Here is an 18,279-nt window from a genome sequence, read left to right as displayed (position 1 = left end):
AAAACAATGTGTGTATCTACCAACATGAGGTCACAATGTCTGAATATTTTGCTACAGAGAAAAAAGGCAGGAGACAAAGGATGTAAAGTTAATGTAAAGTCAACTGAAAGAAACAACAGACCTGGATCAAACAGAAGCTGCAAATACTTTCTTTTCTTTCTTTCTTTTTTTTGCCAGCACGAGTGCAACATATAGTGCGTGTCTTTGACTGAAAACTTACCTCTCAACGTCTGATTGGTGTTGACGCGGCAGACCCCCACCCATCTGGTTAAAACAAACTAAGAATTATTTGCAACTATTTGACACAGGTCCGTATAAAAGTGACTATAAACCCTTGGCTGTTGCTACAAGCCATGTCAATCAGACCAATATTGATCACACACACATCAAGCCAAAACTCATCACCACTATGAATTCATTTGCAAGATTTAAACAGAAGTTTTTGCCGTTGTACAATCTATACAGCCTATCAATATATTCTTGCTACAAAAGAGAGGCGGATATACTGACACCAGAATATTATCTATATCTCTGGAGAGGGAAAAAGAAAATAATATGGTTGCCCTTTTAATAATAAATCATACTGTTAACTGCATAAGTTAAATGACAGTACTGTCTAACTTTCTTAAACAACTATTCTGATCACCATGTCACTGGACACCACCAATGACGGACTGCAAGTCAAAAGTCATACCAAGCATATACAGCAAAGTCATACAGAGAGAAGAAAATCTTTTTCGCTCTAATTAATAAATAATATCCATTGCAGTCTTTCATTTAAAATGCAGATAAATTCACAAACACCATACAGATAAGCCAAAAACAAGTTGAGAACTTAAGAACACACTTTGCAGAACACACTGTTGTCAAAGAGTCACGTCATAGTTGTCATGTTGTCTCTGTGGTATTTTGCACTTTACAGTATTCCAGGTCTTTTTATTTTTTTTTCTCTGTTTAGATACTGTGGATGGCACCTGGTAAAAGATTTTGGCAGGAAGTTACTGTTTCTTTATGTACACAAGATGCATACAACATACCTCAGCAGGATCCTGCAGCACACGTAGACATATCGTATCTATTATTGCGCTTCTCCTGCTAAAAAGTTAGCTATTGCAAAGTTAAAATAATCTCACTCTCAATAGAATTCATATATATATATATATATATATATATATCTCATATATTATTATTGTTATGGCTCTTGCATCACAGACTTTAATATGCTATGGATTATAGTTAAAAATAGATTATTACTATGACAGGAACAATTAAGACCATTCATTTTTTCCCCCCTCTACTGCAAACTCACTGCATCTCTCCTATTTATATATCTGTTGTTCAGTTCACAGCAAACAGCTTGGGGAAGATAAATAGTTTATATTTATAATTAGCATTAAAATATTTTGACAAAAAAAAAAGAAAAGAATTGGAGAGCCTGTAGCCAACTAATGGGATCACTACCCTAAAGAAAATATATAGATACAAGTGCTACAGGTAAAGTGGATTCAGTGTTTTCAGTGGATTTAACCAAAAAAACTCAATATTTGGCTTTGGTTTAAATTAGATTCTTGAGAACAAAAAGTGTATCTGGTCTAATGACAGATATTGAATTTGCTCTGAGTTTAAAGGCTAAAGTTTATGCACAGAACATTAAGGCTTCTCTGAAAAGAAAATCTCGGACAAACACAACACCAAGTGTTTATGTTCTGCAGATAAAGAGATTTTTTCAAGCCTACACAGGAGCCATGAATTCAGGACCACATACGCTCCTTTTTGCAGAACCTGAGCTCGTATTTGCATCAACATAATATATCTGAATGTGAAAATTTAACATAAAAGTCAATTTAAGATGAAATATAACATAAGGCTATGGTTACACTTGTCATCTCACTAAGATTTTGGCGTCCAATCAATCCATGAAACCATGTTTCTTGGCATCCACACTCTTTGCATTGCTCATATGTGCATTAAAATTAAAATGCGTCCCAGACGATGCACAAGTCTTGCAGTGCATCCGATGACATGGTCTGGCTCAGTGAATTGTGAGTGAAATTGACTCGGAAGCATCCAGATCTGCTACTTAAATTCATCTTTGTGTGGTCAGATGATAAAAGTCACACAAATTACAAAGTGTCAGCCTCAGAGATATCACGTTTCCTGCACACTTTGCTTTATGTGCGCAGCAGATTTGCTGTATTCGCTTTAAGCTTATACTCCAGGGGAGCAATAATCAGTGGTTTGGCTTTAAGTGCTCTGATAAAGTTTCATCTATTATGTGGCATGTTTCCTTTATGCCTATACGCTTGAATCTTCATCATAGTCTGTGACTCCCTCCCCTCTTCATATTACACCATAGCATCATATGAATGTAAAAAAAGGAGAGAGGTATCGGCCCCCATGTTCACTCTGTAGAAAGATACATCAGCAGTCCTTCAGTGAACATGGTTCACACCTTGATTTAAAATGGAAGAGCTAATATTAAACCATGGTCTTCCATAGTCCTGTGCCTGAAGGTCCAAAACAATGCCGTGTGTTGCTTTTAAAAAGTGCAGACATGTTTCTGAAGTTATCAAATTTTCAATCCTCTTGTGCTTTTACAATGCAATCTCGTGGGAGAGTCAATTGAAAATTAAGCTAAGTGGAATCATCTGAAGTGATCCCGAGATCCGGTTAAAAGCTGTGTTCATAAAAATGGCTGATGATAAGTGCAACAGCACAAGGATACGGGAGAGTGTTTTAAGGATGGTTTTATGTACAAGGTTAGGGGCGTTAGAGATGTTTTCCCATAAAAGTCGAGCAGGACTGTCTCTGTCTTCATTCCATGTCTTCTTTCCTGGAGTGGATTAGAAGTGGCAATATTCTCTGTCACAGATATCCACCCTTCAGTTGCAGACCACAGACTATCATAAGATGTGAACAAGAAAATGCTGCGCTCTTTTCCTTACAGAGCCCTTTTCATCTGAACTCTCTCCACAATGAAAATAAATAAATAAAAACTAAATTTGGGCAGCATTGCTAATGTGCAGTAACACTTAAGATGCTCAAGGAATCCTTGGAACACAGCAAACATTTGGTTTTCGTGCCTGAATACAACTGAGATACGATCAATACTCCACTCTTTTCCCATCAACTACTTAATTTTGTGGCTGATCAATAAAAACTGCACTCCCAAAACTACACCATTACAGTTTCACACAAGCACTCAATAAATTAGGACTCAGCTGGAGTTCTCCACAGTCATCCAAATATGATGCTCTTGAATAACAAGTAAACCATGTTTTGAGGTTATGATAGCAGGTTTGCTACAACGAGAGCTTAGAGGACAATCAAAGACTCCTTTGTCCAGCTTAACTCGTCCAGTTGAAAACAACCAACCGCCAAGGGAACATGCTTATCAAAGGAGATATAGATCTCTGTCTTCCTTATAATAGTCTCTCATTTAATTTGTCACTCATTACATGTCTGCAGCTTTGGCTTCCAATATACAGTACAGCTCCCTGCTCTTCTCCCAGGGCTGTAGTACTTAATGAAACTGAAACAACCTCCTACCCTCCAATATTCTCTGCAAGATAACAACCCCTGTAAATAGAGTCATATTCCAATATGCAATATATGTATCTTAGGAAAAAAACATCACTGCTTCAAGTTCATGTTTCACTCTTGTTAAATAGAATCCAATATGCTAAACTTGTACTGTGTCAAGACTTCTGCTTCCACTTACTCCTCAGAAGTATGATGATGCATTTTAATTCATGCTAGTCTATTCACCAAAGGCGTCACAATAAACACAAATAAAGTCAATGTGGCCCGCCAATGGCCTCCCTATAAAAGACCACATGACTTCTTAGCTGTCTTTTGCCCTCCATCCCAACAACAGCCTCCATTTACCTGCTAATTATTCCTTTAATTTGGGAGTCTTTCTCCACTTGCTGTAGCCGTAGCCTCCTCTCACTGTCATCGAGTCGATTCTGGTACTGTAGGAGGATCTTATTGGTCTGCTGCTCCTGCGTGAGGAGCCTCCGCTCATACTCCTCCAGCTTTTTGTGGGACATCACCAGGCGCTCCTTCAGGGAGTTGATCTCCTCCTCGTACTCCCGTACCTGAGGCAGAGATACGGCGAGAACGCTACATTAGAAATGTTTCTTTGGTTTCCAGTGGATTTGAAACTTCTTTATACACATTCAATATACACGACACTCCGGACAGTAGAAAACCAGACGCTCCAAATTAGAGTGGCAGTTGCAGGAAAGCTGATGTACAGTGCATATAGCAAACGCTGAAAAAGATTTATGAACACTTGGTGGAAGGCTGTTAAAGACCTCTGGACGTCTGTGTTAAGACATGACACAATGTTCCTCTGCATTTTACTGAGCATGAACAAAAACATAAAAGTGATACCTACCCTGTCCATGCGTGACTCATCCATGCTCTTTGAGTACTCCTTCAGTTTGAACTCTTCACGGTCAATCCGAGAACTTTCAATGTCAGCCGACAGATGAGGCATGTTGGAGACCCAGGCCACTGTTCGCTCATTGGCTGGGGTTGGGGGATTGAGGGTGGATGGAGACTGGGAGCCCTAGGAAGAAAGGCCAGCACACTGAATATGAGAACATGAGTTCTTAAGTGGATGATGTGCAGGCTTTTATGCAAAGTGTCGCATAAGTTCATACATTTTGAGCACGGCCGGCCCCTGGTGGGACTCGAGCCCTTATTCCTGACAGTGTCAATGAGCTACACATACAAACATATACAGTAATTGACATCTTACACATATTGTTGGCATGAGCACAGGTGCTGATAGAGAAAACCCAAAAAAGAAGAGAGAATAAAGAGAATCAAATTCAGAGTGTGCAGATGTTACCTGTTTGCTCATGGTGGGTTTGAGCAGGTGCTGTTGCTGTTGCTGAGACTGTTGCTGCGGTGACTGTTGAGTGCTCTGACTCGTGGTCCCTTGTGGACTCTGGCTTTCTCTGACAGAGCTCTGCTGGTGGGGCAGGCCCGGGGCAGTGTTGTCTTTGACGGACAGCTGCCGGGATCCGTGCTGCCTGCCACCGCCGTAGCCGGACTCTGGTGACTGGAGGAGATTCCCGCTCTGCGGTCGTGTTTTAGCCGGAGCGGCAGGTGCAGCAGCCGCACTGACGGACAGCTGATGGGAGGTCTGGGACTTGACGCGGGTGGGAGGCGGGGCAACAGAACTCTGGCGCATGGGTTGGACTGTGGAGGGGGGCGTGGTGGCCAGGGAGGAGTGAGAGGTTCCAGTCTGGGAGGTCATGCCCATCATTTGTTGCTGCTGTTGGAGGTTATCCTTAGGAAGAAAACAAGTTAATAATAAGTTAGCATTTTCATTTCTTGTTTCAGTTCTTTTGGGTGCAGATGATGCCGCTGCGAACGTCGTGGGCATTCAGACTGAAAATAGCCCTGCGTTAAAAAGGTTAGAGACGGTTGGGCGTGTTTGAGTTCAGTTTGAGTGATGGATCGATGAGTTTGAAGTCTTTTCAGTTGCATGTCATCCCTGTCCTCTTCTTCCCATGTTTCCTGTCTGTCTCATGTCAACTAACTGTCAAATATGGGCTAATGATTATTTTCACTATTGATTAATCTGCCAACTATGTGATTAATCTTTTGGTCTATGAAATGTCAGATGAAAGAGATGTAATGTCAATGTGAAAAAGTTGATCACAACTTCATAAAGCCCAAGGTGGCGTCTTCCCATTGTTTGTTTTGTCCGACCAACAGTCAAAAACCCAAAGAGATTCAGTTTATTATCACATTTGACAAAGAAAACCAGCAAATCCTGTGACAAAAACTGTGAAGCTGAAACTATACAATGTTGTGTAATTTTTGCTTTATTGGTCCATTGTCCATTGGTCGGACAAAACAAATAACCTGAGGATGTCACCTTGGGCTCTTGGGAATCTGTGATGGATATTTTCACTATCGTTTTATACACTAAACGAAAAAATAGCGGATTAAATGACAATGAAAACAATCATTAGTTGAAGTGATAAGTCCATCAGTTTAAAAGAGACGTAAAACGGTCCACATAGTGGCTTTAAGACGTCATGAGGACGAACATTCATGTACCTGCACTTGCATGGACATCTGCCTGCGTCCATATTCAGCCCTGCTGTAGTCGTCACTGTAGCTGTGTGAGTGGATGATGCTGGGTTGGCCCAGGTGACCGTCCCTGGTCCTGAGGGTGGACAGGTCCTCACTGCGAGAGAACCCCCCATGGGCGAACTGTGGGATGTAGGCCTGGTGAGAGGGCTCAGGGTCTGGGGCCAGGAGCAGGGGTGCTGGAGGTTGAGCCCGGCTGTGCTGGTGATGGAGCTGTTGCTGTTGAGGCCCATCAGCAGTCGCCAGATGAAAGAGGGGATTCTGGAAGGAAAGCGGGTAGCGCATGGCGGCGGCCTGCTGTTGCTGCTGCTGGGATAGCGAGTCGGTGGTGGTGCCCATCTGGCTCAGCTGGCTCAGCCGAAGGCCGCCGGACATGCTGGAGCCGCCAGAGCCAGCTGACAACCTCCCACCGGCCCGCAGCTGGCTGCTCAGGCCCGACCCCAGGCCGCCACCGCCTCCGCTGCTCAGCCCTCCGAAGCTGCCCATGCCGGCGATGGAGGCCTGGGAGGAGTTGAGCATGTCCACCGACTGCAGGTTAGACACGCTGTTCATTCGGGAATCCTGGAGGTCCATCATAGATACGCTTTTATTGACACTGAGAACCTAGATAATAAGGGATATGAGAGGCTAGTGTGCCCCCTGTTATTATGTATGCTAGGTGGCCACGGATGATATGGGTGAGGGTGGTGCGGGTGTTTTTACCGCGAGGCCTGGATATCGGAATGCCTCAAAGTATTTCCCAGGAAATACCGCTAGGATGAGTTGCGTGGTGAATCAGTGGAAAAAAAGCAGATGTCATGATATACTACAGCCTCGATCACACGATGGCAGATTCTATTAAGTATGACTAACATGCACGTCATACTAACCTCACTTAGATAAAGATAGACCTAGTGGATGGGATGATGATTCCCCATGTCAGTGTGATAAAACTCACCTTAGGGTCTGGCTCCGTGATGTCCGAGCTGCTTGTGCAGTAGGCTGGGCTGGATCGGGCCAGGGGAGGGCGTGATACATAAAACATGTCTTTGGAGGACGCTCGGTGCGGGTGGTCACGGTCCTGAAAACTCATCTGGGAGCGGGATGGCATGACCCCTCCGGTGGAGGTAGGGGAAGGCAAGCGAGTGATATCTATAGAGCTGGAGAACAGCAGTAAGTAAAGACCAACAATAGCTGAAGACAGAGTACAAGAAATAATTAGACCTGCAATGATTCTTTGATTAATCGATCCTCAATAAGCTGCAACAATTGTGATAATCGATTAATCGTAATTTTTTAAGGTAAAATGCCAAAATCCTCTGGTTGCAGCTTTTCAAATGTGAATATTTACTGGTTTCCTTTATCTTGTACTTTAGCAAACTGAATCTCTTTGGGTTTTGGAGACAAAAGAAGACATCTGAAGTTATCTGAAACTGACATCTTATAGATCTAATGATTAACAGATTAATAGAGAAAATGAACGACATGTTAATCAATAATGAAAATAACTGTTAGTTGCAAAAAGAATTTGACAATGAAGTTATCTGAAGCAGTTGATGATGAAATCAGCTGTTTACTGGAGCTGTTATGATCACATCACAGACGTCGCCTACCTATTAAGATCCCTCATCATGAGATTTTGGAACTCGGACGAGATGCCCCTGTTGAAGCTAGGCCGTGACAGCAGCCTGTCTGTCTGTCTCTCCTGCACCCTGTCTGTCTGATGGCTGGGCTGCCTCTGGAGGTGTGGGTTACGCAAGGCCATACTGATGTCATTCAGGAGGCGAGGCAAAGGACCCAGTTTGATGATGGCATCCTGTGGTTAAAAGAAAAAGAACCTGAGCTGGGGATTTAAGAAATAATTTAAATTTTGGGTTGCCTAATGTGAGGGTTCGATTAAAATGCCATATATCCACCTCCACTCACCTGGCGCTTGTAAGTTAATGACAGCTCAAGCCTGATTAATGACTTACAGCCTCATTTAACAAAAAAAAGTTTGACGTAAGAGAACAGTGAGACATTTTATAAGTCTGAATTGTTGAAATTCATGACATATTCAGTCATGGGGTGGACATAGTAACATGACAACCTGTATGTTATAATGCTATTCAATGCAATGCAACTGCTCTGAAAGGTGTTGATCCATCTATGGAAATTTGATTTGATTTAAGCCGTAATTACTGGTGGTTTTGTACTGGACTGCATTATATCATCATGTGTAGCTATTATTATTTTTTTTACCTTAGTTACATGAGAGGGTACAATGTAGGTGTCCAATCCCTGTATGCCAGAGTGATTAAAAATACAGCAGTATTACCAAATAAGAAAAATGAATAATTGATAGATAGAGACGTCCTGTGCAAAAAGATGACAAATCTAAAAACGAAATAAAAAGGGACAAAAATGTTGATGTTACATAAATAATGTCCCTAAAATAACCATTAGAATTACTATTATGGAACAAAATACGATGTAAAATTGCAGTTTATAATGGCACAAATGAGGTGTTGTGTTTGGGTTCACCTTGCTGAGCTGAGCCATGACCTCCCAGAGGAGACTGTGCAGTATGGACAGCTCCCTGCCGAGGTCGATGTATCCCTCAAAGCCGCCTGCATTGCTGACACTGTCCAGGTTGGAGATCTCGTACAGGAACTGCTGCATGGAGCCCCACTCCATCTCTAAAAACTCATTCATGAAACACATGTACTCCTCTTTACTGCCAAACCTGCAGGTGGGAAAGTGAAGGAAGGCCAGTGAGGAGAAGGGGGGAAAAAAAAGGAAATGTCAACTGGAGTCACGATCTGCGATAACTCTTTAATTAAGGTTCTGTTTTTTTTACACATAAATGTCCTTCATGTCCACTGCCATCTTGTCAAGACCAAACATTACAACACACATTTAGTGTGAATCCATGAATGTAAATAAATGTGTGTTTACTATGTGGTTATGTGGAAATAAACCAAACTGAGACACACTGGAGTTAAAGCACAGCGTGTCCTGTATATAAACTATTTGTAGTCCAGCAACTTCTAACTTAACTGATTTTTAGTCGGTAAACATGGAGCATTTAGAAGTTTCTACCACAATATGAAGGAAAAACAGGGAAAGTTTTTCAGTCATTGTCAAGAACACATTACAATCTAAATTCATGTATATATGTCTGGACGTGTAACCCAGGATTCAGTCCTTGGCCCACATTCACAATTTATATCAATATATCGGAGAACAAATGTTACAAATGTTTAATTCTGCCTGTATGCAGATGACACTGTCTTTTACTATTGTGCCAATTGTCTCAGTCAATCATGTGCCTGTTGAAACCTTTTGTTTTAATGTCTTATTATGGTCTAAATATCTTTTGAATGTGGGTAAACTAAGCTTATGTTGTTATTGTATTTATGTTATTGTTGTTACCGACTTCAAATATCATTATTATAAGCATTTTGGGCTCTGCAAAAAGGCCTGTTTTCTTGTAACCCAAGAAGAGATTGTTTGCTTCTATGTTTTTATGTTTCATTGATTATGAGTTTTGACTGAATGCTTGCTGTTTGCATCTTAGATACCGTCTTGCAAACAGTGTACTTGTGTAAAGGCTGTAAATAAAATGAAGTAAAACTGACTTGGAGAAATTAGCCAGGTTTTGCACCACTTTCGCGATGAGGGTGAGCGTGCGTGACGTCTGCTCGTCGGGATACTCCTGGGTGAGATTGAAGAGCGACGGGGACATGATGGCAGGACACAGGAAGCGCAGGAAAAGGGAACCACTGATGAGACGGTCGGCGATGTCTTCCCGACCTCTCTCAGCACAGCGCACTCTCCAGGAGGCAAAAACTTCCTTCAGCTCACGAGGGAAAACACTGTGAAGGGGATATAATACAGGTTCAGAAGTTTCTTCAGTTCCCTGTGAAAGAATCTGAAATCTTGTGTATGTTTAAAACAGCAGAGAGGAATTCACATACTCAAAACAAAGGATTTATTTATCTATTTTGTGCATTTGCTAACTACTCACCAATGGGAGTTAACAATCTTGCAGAGTGCCAGTTCACAGCACATTCGGAGATTGGCTTGGTGGTCTGGGAGTACAGAGGGTGGTGTTCTCATGGGGTCCACTTCGCAATTTTCCTCTGACTCATACAAGGCCCTTATGAACTCCCCTACAAATGACATTTCATTAGTAACAGCAAAATGGTAGAAACAATCAGCAAGATCCCTTCGGTGTTGTTAATACACAAAGCAACAACAACATAAACCAATAGAATACAAAAAGAAATCCATTGTGAGAGAGAAAGAGACTTTTCCGTCAGCAGCATATTCAACAGACCAAATGCGGTGTTGCCACAAGACATGATGCAGATTGGGTGAAGAGGAATGGCCGCAAAACCAAGACAAAGCTGGGAAACCTGGGCGGCAGGCTAATTAGTCAACAAGCTAGAAGACAAACCTTCGATCAGCTGTAGTTGCATTTATTTATAAGCCAACACACCCAAATTACACGGGGACAAAATGAATGCATTTTCCCACCTTCATCTTGCTTTTATTTGTAATTTATGAATTATTTTTATTTTAATAGTATTCTTATCATTCTACCCTGTTCTAATATTTTCTTATATCTATCATATTATATTATATTATTTATTATATTCTATATTTATATGTTGTTTTTTCCAAATTTTAATTTATTTGTTTAGATATTTTAAATGTTTTAATATATAAACAATTTGATGTAAAGCACTTTGAGCTGTATTGTATGTATGAAAGGTGCTATACTAACAAAGTGTATTACTATTATTATTACGAATTCATTTTTTTATTATTTTGCTTATACTACGAAACGAAATGATCTTGCCTCGTTTCCACTTCCTCTTTACAAGTATCCAGATTAACGGTGGTTGAATATGCTAACGTTGACCATAGTAGTCTCAAACTACAATGTAACTGTTAAGATTAGAAGAACATTTACATTTAGAGAACATTTATTAATGAAGCTATGCTAATGTGTACAATACATTACATGACCCTTCCTTCCTTTAAGGAAGCTGTATTTCTCTACTTTTGAGAAGTGCTGCCTCTTGATCAGGCACTTGAGCTGAACTTGGCTAATCACATAATTCAATACATCATCAAACTGTGCAGTGATATAAAAAAAAAAGTCTGGGTATGGTGGAAAACAGTAAAATTCCCCTCTACAAGCAAAAACAATGAGGCAGGCTAAGAGAAAGTGGGTAACAGTATCTTGGGGAGGCTTTTTCCTTTAATTAAAAGTTTTGCTATTCCAAAAGTTAATCTCCTGAATTAGAAATGAATTTCATATTGGTGTGAATAATGCACAGTTGCTTCAGTTTATACAGCGGCAAACTCAAATGTCACTGTTCTGACTCACCTATGGCGTCCTTGAGGTACTTATGTCCGATCAGTTTGAGGTACTCTTCTATGGCTTTGGTGGCCAGAGTGTTCTCTCTGAAGATAAGGTGTTCTCGGTCGATGAATCTGTCTACCTCGCACATCGCCATGTCTGACAGGAAGTCCTGGAGAACAGGAAAACTAAATTATAACACACAATGTTTACAGCAGCAATAAAAAAGGATTAGATTTTCTGGTCATAAGGACTGAAAGAGCCTTGTTTTAGATCAGTTTTATATTTTCAGATCCCGGTAAGTCAAATAGAAGTGTCCCTACCTTAGCTTTCCCTGTGCTCTGCAGTATATGCACCAATGCACAGGCCACTTCCTCTTTGCTCTTGACACTCAGCACGGGCTCCAGCACTGCACACATGGTGCGGTAGTTGTTGGTGACGTACTCTGCAAACTCCTTGTACAGCTCCATGGGCAGGATGTTCATGGTCTGGAAGCGGGATTTGAGGCGTAAAGATGCGTTGATGATCTTCCCCCCTCCGACCCCAGCACCCTTGGTGAGGACGCTGGGCTGGATGACCGGGTACCACTGCTCCACAAACTGGCGTCCAGTGATGCTTGAGATGGGGATGCTTACAAGTCCTAAGTATGTGCTCTTTTCCTTTGAGAAGAAAAAAAAATAAAGTCGAGATGAGCTTGTGTCAAAGAAAACTTGTGTGTCATAAAAGTTGCGCTGTACGGATTTTTAAAAAATAATCTGAAATGTCAAAAAAAGTTCATTTAAAGATTTAGCACTAAATACATAATGAGCAGCAAGACTAAAAGTGGATCCCCGGAGTGTCACTTAAAGCTTGAAATTAGTTGTTTTGCTATAATGGTGCTCTCTTGTACTGAACTGAGAATAGAAATGATCATATTTGTGACACACTATTCATTATCTTGTATAAAACATGTATTATTTTAAAAGTCACAAAACATTAAGGGGCAAAAAATAAGATTTTTACTACCAAATAACACAAAATGGCCATAATGCTGTGTATCTGCAGGGGGCTGATAGGGTTGTTGATCCATGGTAATGACTCAATGATTAATTCATCAATTACGATTATTTCTGGCTTGTCTTTCTTTCGAGCGTGCACTCTGTTTTTGAACAGACTCACTGCAGTTTGAAGACACTCCCATTTCCCTCCAACCCAAACTATGGATGTTGCATAGCCATAACAGTGTTAATAGAGCAAATGACAAAGACAAAAGCAGTGCCACCACAGACAAGACCCCATTTTGATATTGGCTATTTTATTATAAAGCCACTGAATGACAAAGAAGGAACCTCCCTACAGTATGTTATCTCCTCATCTCTTTGTTTTTGTTGAACTGATTTCTGTTGGAGGAGATTTTCTACTAACTTCTGCTTAATTTCATTCCCATATTCCCCCCTTTTGGCCAATTTGGCACAGCAGAAACAAGTTGTGAACAACACCACATCATCATCACTTTAGAAGTTGATATGATTTCTTATTTACACACCCAGCAGTTACAGAGCAACATAATCATTCATTTGTCGTTTCTGGCCACATGATGTATGAAGTCTGTTTTTGGTTTCCACCAACTCCTAAAGGAAATATCTGGCTCTTTAGCTGCTAAATGCTCCACTATGTTTACCAGATAACTGTGTGGTGCTGAGCAGGTTGTGTACAGAGGGTGTTTAGAGCTTTTTTGCTGAAAACAGCGGCCTGCTGTGGCCAAAAACGTTGCGATGGGAGGAGCAAGAGTGAACCAAAACAGTAAAGTTGCAGGTTGGACGGTTAAACTATGAGCTGAAACTATAAAATAAACTAAATATTACTCCAAAGCTTCTGTCTTGTTGTAACAAACTAGCCACTCTCAGACCTCCGTGTTACCCCACAGATCTCTCTGTCACCTTGCGTCTCTTCTTGTCTGTCTCCTTGTATAGATGAAGGCGTAGGTTGCGGACGGCTGGCAGGTTGTTGAATTCAAAGTGCTCGCCCCAGAAAACGGTGTCGGTGCGGGGCTTGCTGGTGGTGCGTGCGTACAGCATGTCGTCCAGACAAAGTTCGCAGTAGTAGCGTTTCTTGGCTGGAAGCTCGCGGGCCTCGATGATCCACAGTTTGAGCACATTGTCCACCCTCCGGCTGTTGTCCTGCGTGGAGATGAAGTCAGGTCAAATAAGGTCAAGTGCGTCTAATAATAGAATCATTAAAACGCTTTACAAGAGAAGATGAGACAATGCAGGGGAAAACATGACAAACAGCAAAGAAAAAAACTTCAGAGGTATGGAAAAAGAGACGTGTGTGTGAATAAAAGGCGACAGCAGGTCAGGCTGCAGGAGAACAGAGTCAATGACAGGAAAGAAATGGCGGTTGAGCTATTGTGGATTGTAAGCTGTACTTGATAAATTGCTCATAACTCTGGATGTGAATACAGAGACAGAAAACAGCATGATAGAGAAACAGAAAATGTGAAGGAGAGGAGTAGGAGAGTGGTCTTACTGGATGAATTTAGTAATCCACTTAAACGTAAAAAGACACAAATGACACAATGCACATGTGCTGCAAAGACGAGGGACAAACAATGGTGGTGATGTTTCTGTAGACAGCTACACTTCCTAATCATGATCACAAAACTCAAGCTATATTTGACATCCCCCATGGGAGGAGAGAGTGCCGTGCAAACGGGGGTTGAGTCACTTCAATTGGGCTCAAATGCCATTGTTGTTAGCCCCCTGTTTGTTTCAGACTATTTAAGACGGCTCAATATGTGAGCATCAGCTAGATCCACAGTTCTTAAGTTCTCCATTTGTATGCTCTTTGATAACCAGCGCCAAATACAAGGCGTAATTAATTCCAAACCTCTGAGTTTGAATGTGTTGGGCATCTGGTGGCTCAGTTTGCTAGTGCACATACAGTGCAGCTTCACCAGCATGGGCTCGAGTCCTCTGTCTTGATATCACATTACATCTTCCCTAGTTTCTGTCATATCTCGGTTTTACTACCCAGAAACTAATAAAACAGTAAAGCAGGTTGAAGTGGCTGCTCTCCTTTTGAAAAAACAAACAATCAAAGCTCAAAGAGGGAATTAAAAAGCTCCAGAAAGTTAAGAAGCGTAATGATAATCCTTGTCTCTGCAGTGAGTCTTATCTCTGTCGATGCATCTGGTCTGAGATGCACAGTGCGTGTTGTTTAGGGGTAGGAGGGGGACGATTTTGGAGAGAGCCCCCGTGTGGAGTCCTTGGAGCTCCATGACTCAGCCAGGACCCCCGCGGCCTGAGCATCTGGACGAGGCATTCAACTCGGGCGATGTTTCATCTCAGTCTGGCTTAATAACTCCTAGTCCCTGGTTGCCATCAAAGCTGCATATCTCGCATGCCTGTTCACTTTTTTTTTTTTTTAATAACAGAGAGGAGAGATACGGGACAATTTTGCAGAACTATGAAATCTGGGTGAAAATTAGGATATTGGTTTTACTCAGAGCCAATATGAAGGGCTGAGATTTGTTGTCTTTTTAAGCTGTGAGGATGGAAATAAAATCACAGCACCTTAAAGCTGCACTAGGAAAGATTTTTATGTGAAAATACACCATCATATCTGCTTAACTCACACAGCAGAGCTGCAAAAAAGAAGAGGATCCCATCTGCAGTGATAATCTGGTCAGATATGGACACAATGACATTGGGCCTCACGCAAGAACCGGATTCTCATCCTAAGCCGCTCTTTTTTTTCTGAGGCTTGTTCATACAAGAGTTTAAAATCAGATTCACTAAATCTGTCCTAAATTGCTTGTTTCAGGAATGCCACCTGTTCATGAGGAGGTGCATGATCACGAGACTTGATCATTAGCGTAATCAATGCCTCCGCAGAGCTTCAAGTCCTTCAAGAAATCAGCAGACAGAAACACAATAAGTTCAGCAGAGTCAGTAGTTGAATTAGAGGACCAGAAACAATTGGAAAATATTAATAGTACAGTTGCCAACAATGTGTCATCAGAGCAGCACTGTACTGTGACAGAAATAAAGAGGGAGTAATTTAACCTGAGGTTAGATGCTAGAAAACGTCTTACGTCTATGACTAATAAGGGGACGAGATATTAGACAGGATAATACTACAGCCTACAGTAGGTGATGTTACACCGTCAGGTGCAACAGAGGATCAGACTGGACAGCGACCTGCACTGACCCTGAGACAGCTGTCGCACTGACAGAATTTTCCTGTTGAACTGCAGAAGCTGCTTTGCTGAAATACGCCAAAACCTTTCAGTAAACTGGGAAGCCATGCTGATGATGTGGTGAACAGAATATTCATTTTGCATTAAATTTGTCTTAGATACATATTTAATTTTTTATTTCAGTATCATATTTAAACTCCAAATTCATATTATATGTGGTAGGTATTACGAGCAGTCTGTTCATGACTCGTTTCATTTCTACCTACGAGAAAATTCAAAGTGTGAGAAAATTGGTGAATGCCATAAATCTCTTAAGTTACTTGTACATGGCACTTAAGAACAAATCTGTTTCTACAAATGGCTCTTGCATGAGGCTCACCAATCTTTGATCTCTCACCTCTTCAGTGTCCTTTAAGCATCACAGACATGTTCGGTTGGTAAACATGAGCCTGCTGTGTGCAATTTACTGACATCATATTATCAAAGTTTTTCAAAAGCGGCAGTTTGGATCCTCCACCCTGCAACATTACCTCATGCAGCTTTAATATTTGCTTGGAGAAGCGACTAAATTGTTCAACACAGACACACACAGACACGAGGATGGAGTTCACACAGAGAAATGAAGCGGTGCGCTCTTATTGAAAACAGACAACAACGGGAGACGGGGAGGAGAGAGAGAGACACACAGACAGAGGGATCAGCCTTTTTTCTTCCTCTACCGCATCCCTTTCTCTCCCCTCACCTTGTTGGGCTTGACAGCTCTCTGCAGGTTCTCGATCCATTTGTCTCTCTCTGCAGCTGAGCGACACGCAAAGCACTTGGTTCCCGATGCCGTAGTCACCTGAGGTTATAGCCAATGGTAAATTCAACAACCACAGCCATTAGTAACTATGGAGACTGCAACTAAGGCGCCAAAACAATGTCTTGTATTCACTCTCAACCTCTGTCATGTTCCACTAATGGAAAGGTGAAGGAAAAAAAGCTGACAGACTCCTGCAGCAAATTATGTAGGGACTAGGGCTCATTTCAGTGTCCTTGTTTGTTTCATTTTCTCACATGTAAAAAATATAAATAAATATATATAAAAATATATATTTTCAGTTATCAGTCTCTTTCACATCACTGTCACTTGTCAGGATGGAATAACATGTTTGGTGCAATTTACTGCTCTGTACACTGCACGTGTGTGTGTGTGTGTGTGTATGTGTGTGTGTGTGTGTGTGCTGTTGTTGGTCCACACCCTGCAGCTCAGTTCTCACCTCAAAGCAGTACTCTTGTCCCAGGATGCTCGAGTGGACAGGTTTGATGATGGCGTCCTCGTCCAGAGTGAGGTCCAGCGCCTCGGCAGCGCTGCTGGGAGACAGCAAGGACTCATGGGAGTGGGACTCTTTGAAGCTCTGCATCAAACGGGTCCTGGGAGGAGTGATAGTTGTGGTTAGATGTGAGGAGGGGAGTGACTCTTTTGTTGAAGGTGGCTTCACGCTTCAGTTCTGTGTTCAAGAAACTACAGTTTGTAAATGTATGAAAATGATGTGTTAATTCTAAACCTCCGCGCCTTTTTCTTTTCACATTTATCTTTTGTGTAAGTGCTGCACAATATGTTGAACTACGGTAATAAAAAGAGCTATTCCCAAATAAAAGACATATAACTCCATATAACATGGTGAAAACTTCTACTATTGACATCCATACATGGAGAGGCAGTAATAACAAGGAAAAACTTCCTGGTACAAAAAAACACCAAACCACACTTTTGTGTTTAGACAGATCATGACATATAATTTAGATTTCTGTTGGTCCGGCTAAAATGTTGCCTAAACTGACTTTAGAATATTTCTGACTTGTCAACATTTTGGCAGCAAGTAATTATCAGTTACTCAAAGCCATGAACCTTTTATCGCTAAGAGGCAAAGAGAGAGGAAGAGCAGACCTACACTTCAGGCGATGAAAAATAATGAACATTTTAAAACTATCCATCCTAAATTATTTAACAGGCAGCTGTAAAGTGGACAGACTGATCAAGCTTCTCATGCCACAGGGTTCATTAGTTGAGTTTTTAAGAAAACCCCTGTAGACTGAATGGACAGCAAAGCGACTCGGATGACTTTATTCTGAAATGCTGATTATAACTTTTTTTGAAATGTATATCCTGTCAGCAATTGAGCACAATCAAAAGGATATTTTCTCACAAAGCGTTACAGTTTTTATGTAGCTGTCTTTACAGATGTATCCAGTCTTTTCCCTCCAGGCAAAACATTTTAAAGTCCACACACAATATTTTATGATTCTTAATAATATCATTAATCCCGACACTCATAGGCAGATGGCTCGCACAAACAAGTGAACAGGATTTCCGCTAAAGCCCATCCATCATGCTCACCTACACACTTACTCCCACACACACATGCATGCACATGTAAAATCACAGACTAGCTCAGCAGACAGTCACACAGTCACTAAGACAGACGTATGATGACACGGTGAGTCCAACCGGAGAGCGAGGAGGGACGGTCAGGTGTGACGAAGACCCTCAGAGAAGAAAAGGGGGATGGAAATGAAGGGAAAAAAAAGGGAAAGATAGAAAAGATACTGTATATCCTCCGTGCTGCGTCCGACTCTCAGCTTCTCCCCTCGCAGCGCTCGCACCGCT

General features: G+C 41.5%; 1 protein-coding gene across 1 annotated transcript in view; it reads right to left on the bottom strand.

Annotated features, from left to right (window-relative positions):
* Positions 1-18,279, bottom strand: part of syngap1b (synaptic Ras GTPase activating protein 1b) — an 88,353-nt gene that overhangs the window by 12,244 nt on the left and 57,830 nt on the right. Inside the window, exons 5-18 of the mRNA XM_070911490.1 lie at positions 16,889-17,042; positions 16,372-16,470; positions 13,369-13,608; positions 11,773-12,108; positions 11,477-11,621; positions 10,106-10,250; positions 9,717-9,953; positions 8,620-8,821; positions 7,710-7,912; positions 7,055-7,256; positions 6,085-6,678; positions 4,862-5,305; positions 4,403-4,576; positions 3,889-4,100 (exon numbers count right to left, since the gene is read on the bottom strand). Coding sequence (XP_070767591.1) covers positions 3,889-4,100; positions 4,403-4,576; positions 4,862-5,305; positions 6,085-6,678; positions 7,055-7,256; positions 7,710-7,912; positions 8,620-8,821; positions 9,717-9,953; positions 10,106-10,250; positions 11,477-11,621; positions 11,773-12,108; positions 13,369-13,608; positions 16,372-16,470; positions 16,889-17,042 — 3,387 coding nt within the window. The remainder of the gene's footprint in view (positions 1-3,888; positions 4,101-4,402; positions 4,577-4,861; positions 5,306-6,084; positions 6,679-7,054; positions 7,257-7,709; positions 7,913-8,619; positions 8,822-9,716; positions 9,954-10,105; positions 10,251-11,476; positions 11,622-11,772; positions 12,109-13,368; positions 13,609-16,371; positions 16,471-16,888; positions 17,043-18,279) is intronic.

This window comes from Enoplosus armatus, chromosome 9, assembly GCF_043641665.1.
Source record: "Enoplosus armatus isolate fEnoArm2 chromosome 9, fEnoArm2.hap1, whole genome shotgun sequence".
Lineage (NCBI taxonomy): Eukaryota > Metazoa > Chordata > Actinopteri > Centrarchiformes > Enoplosidae > Enoplosus > Enoplosus armatus.
Note: the sequence above shows the minus strand (reverse complement) of the source record. Positions and strands in the feature narration are given on the sequence as shown.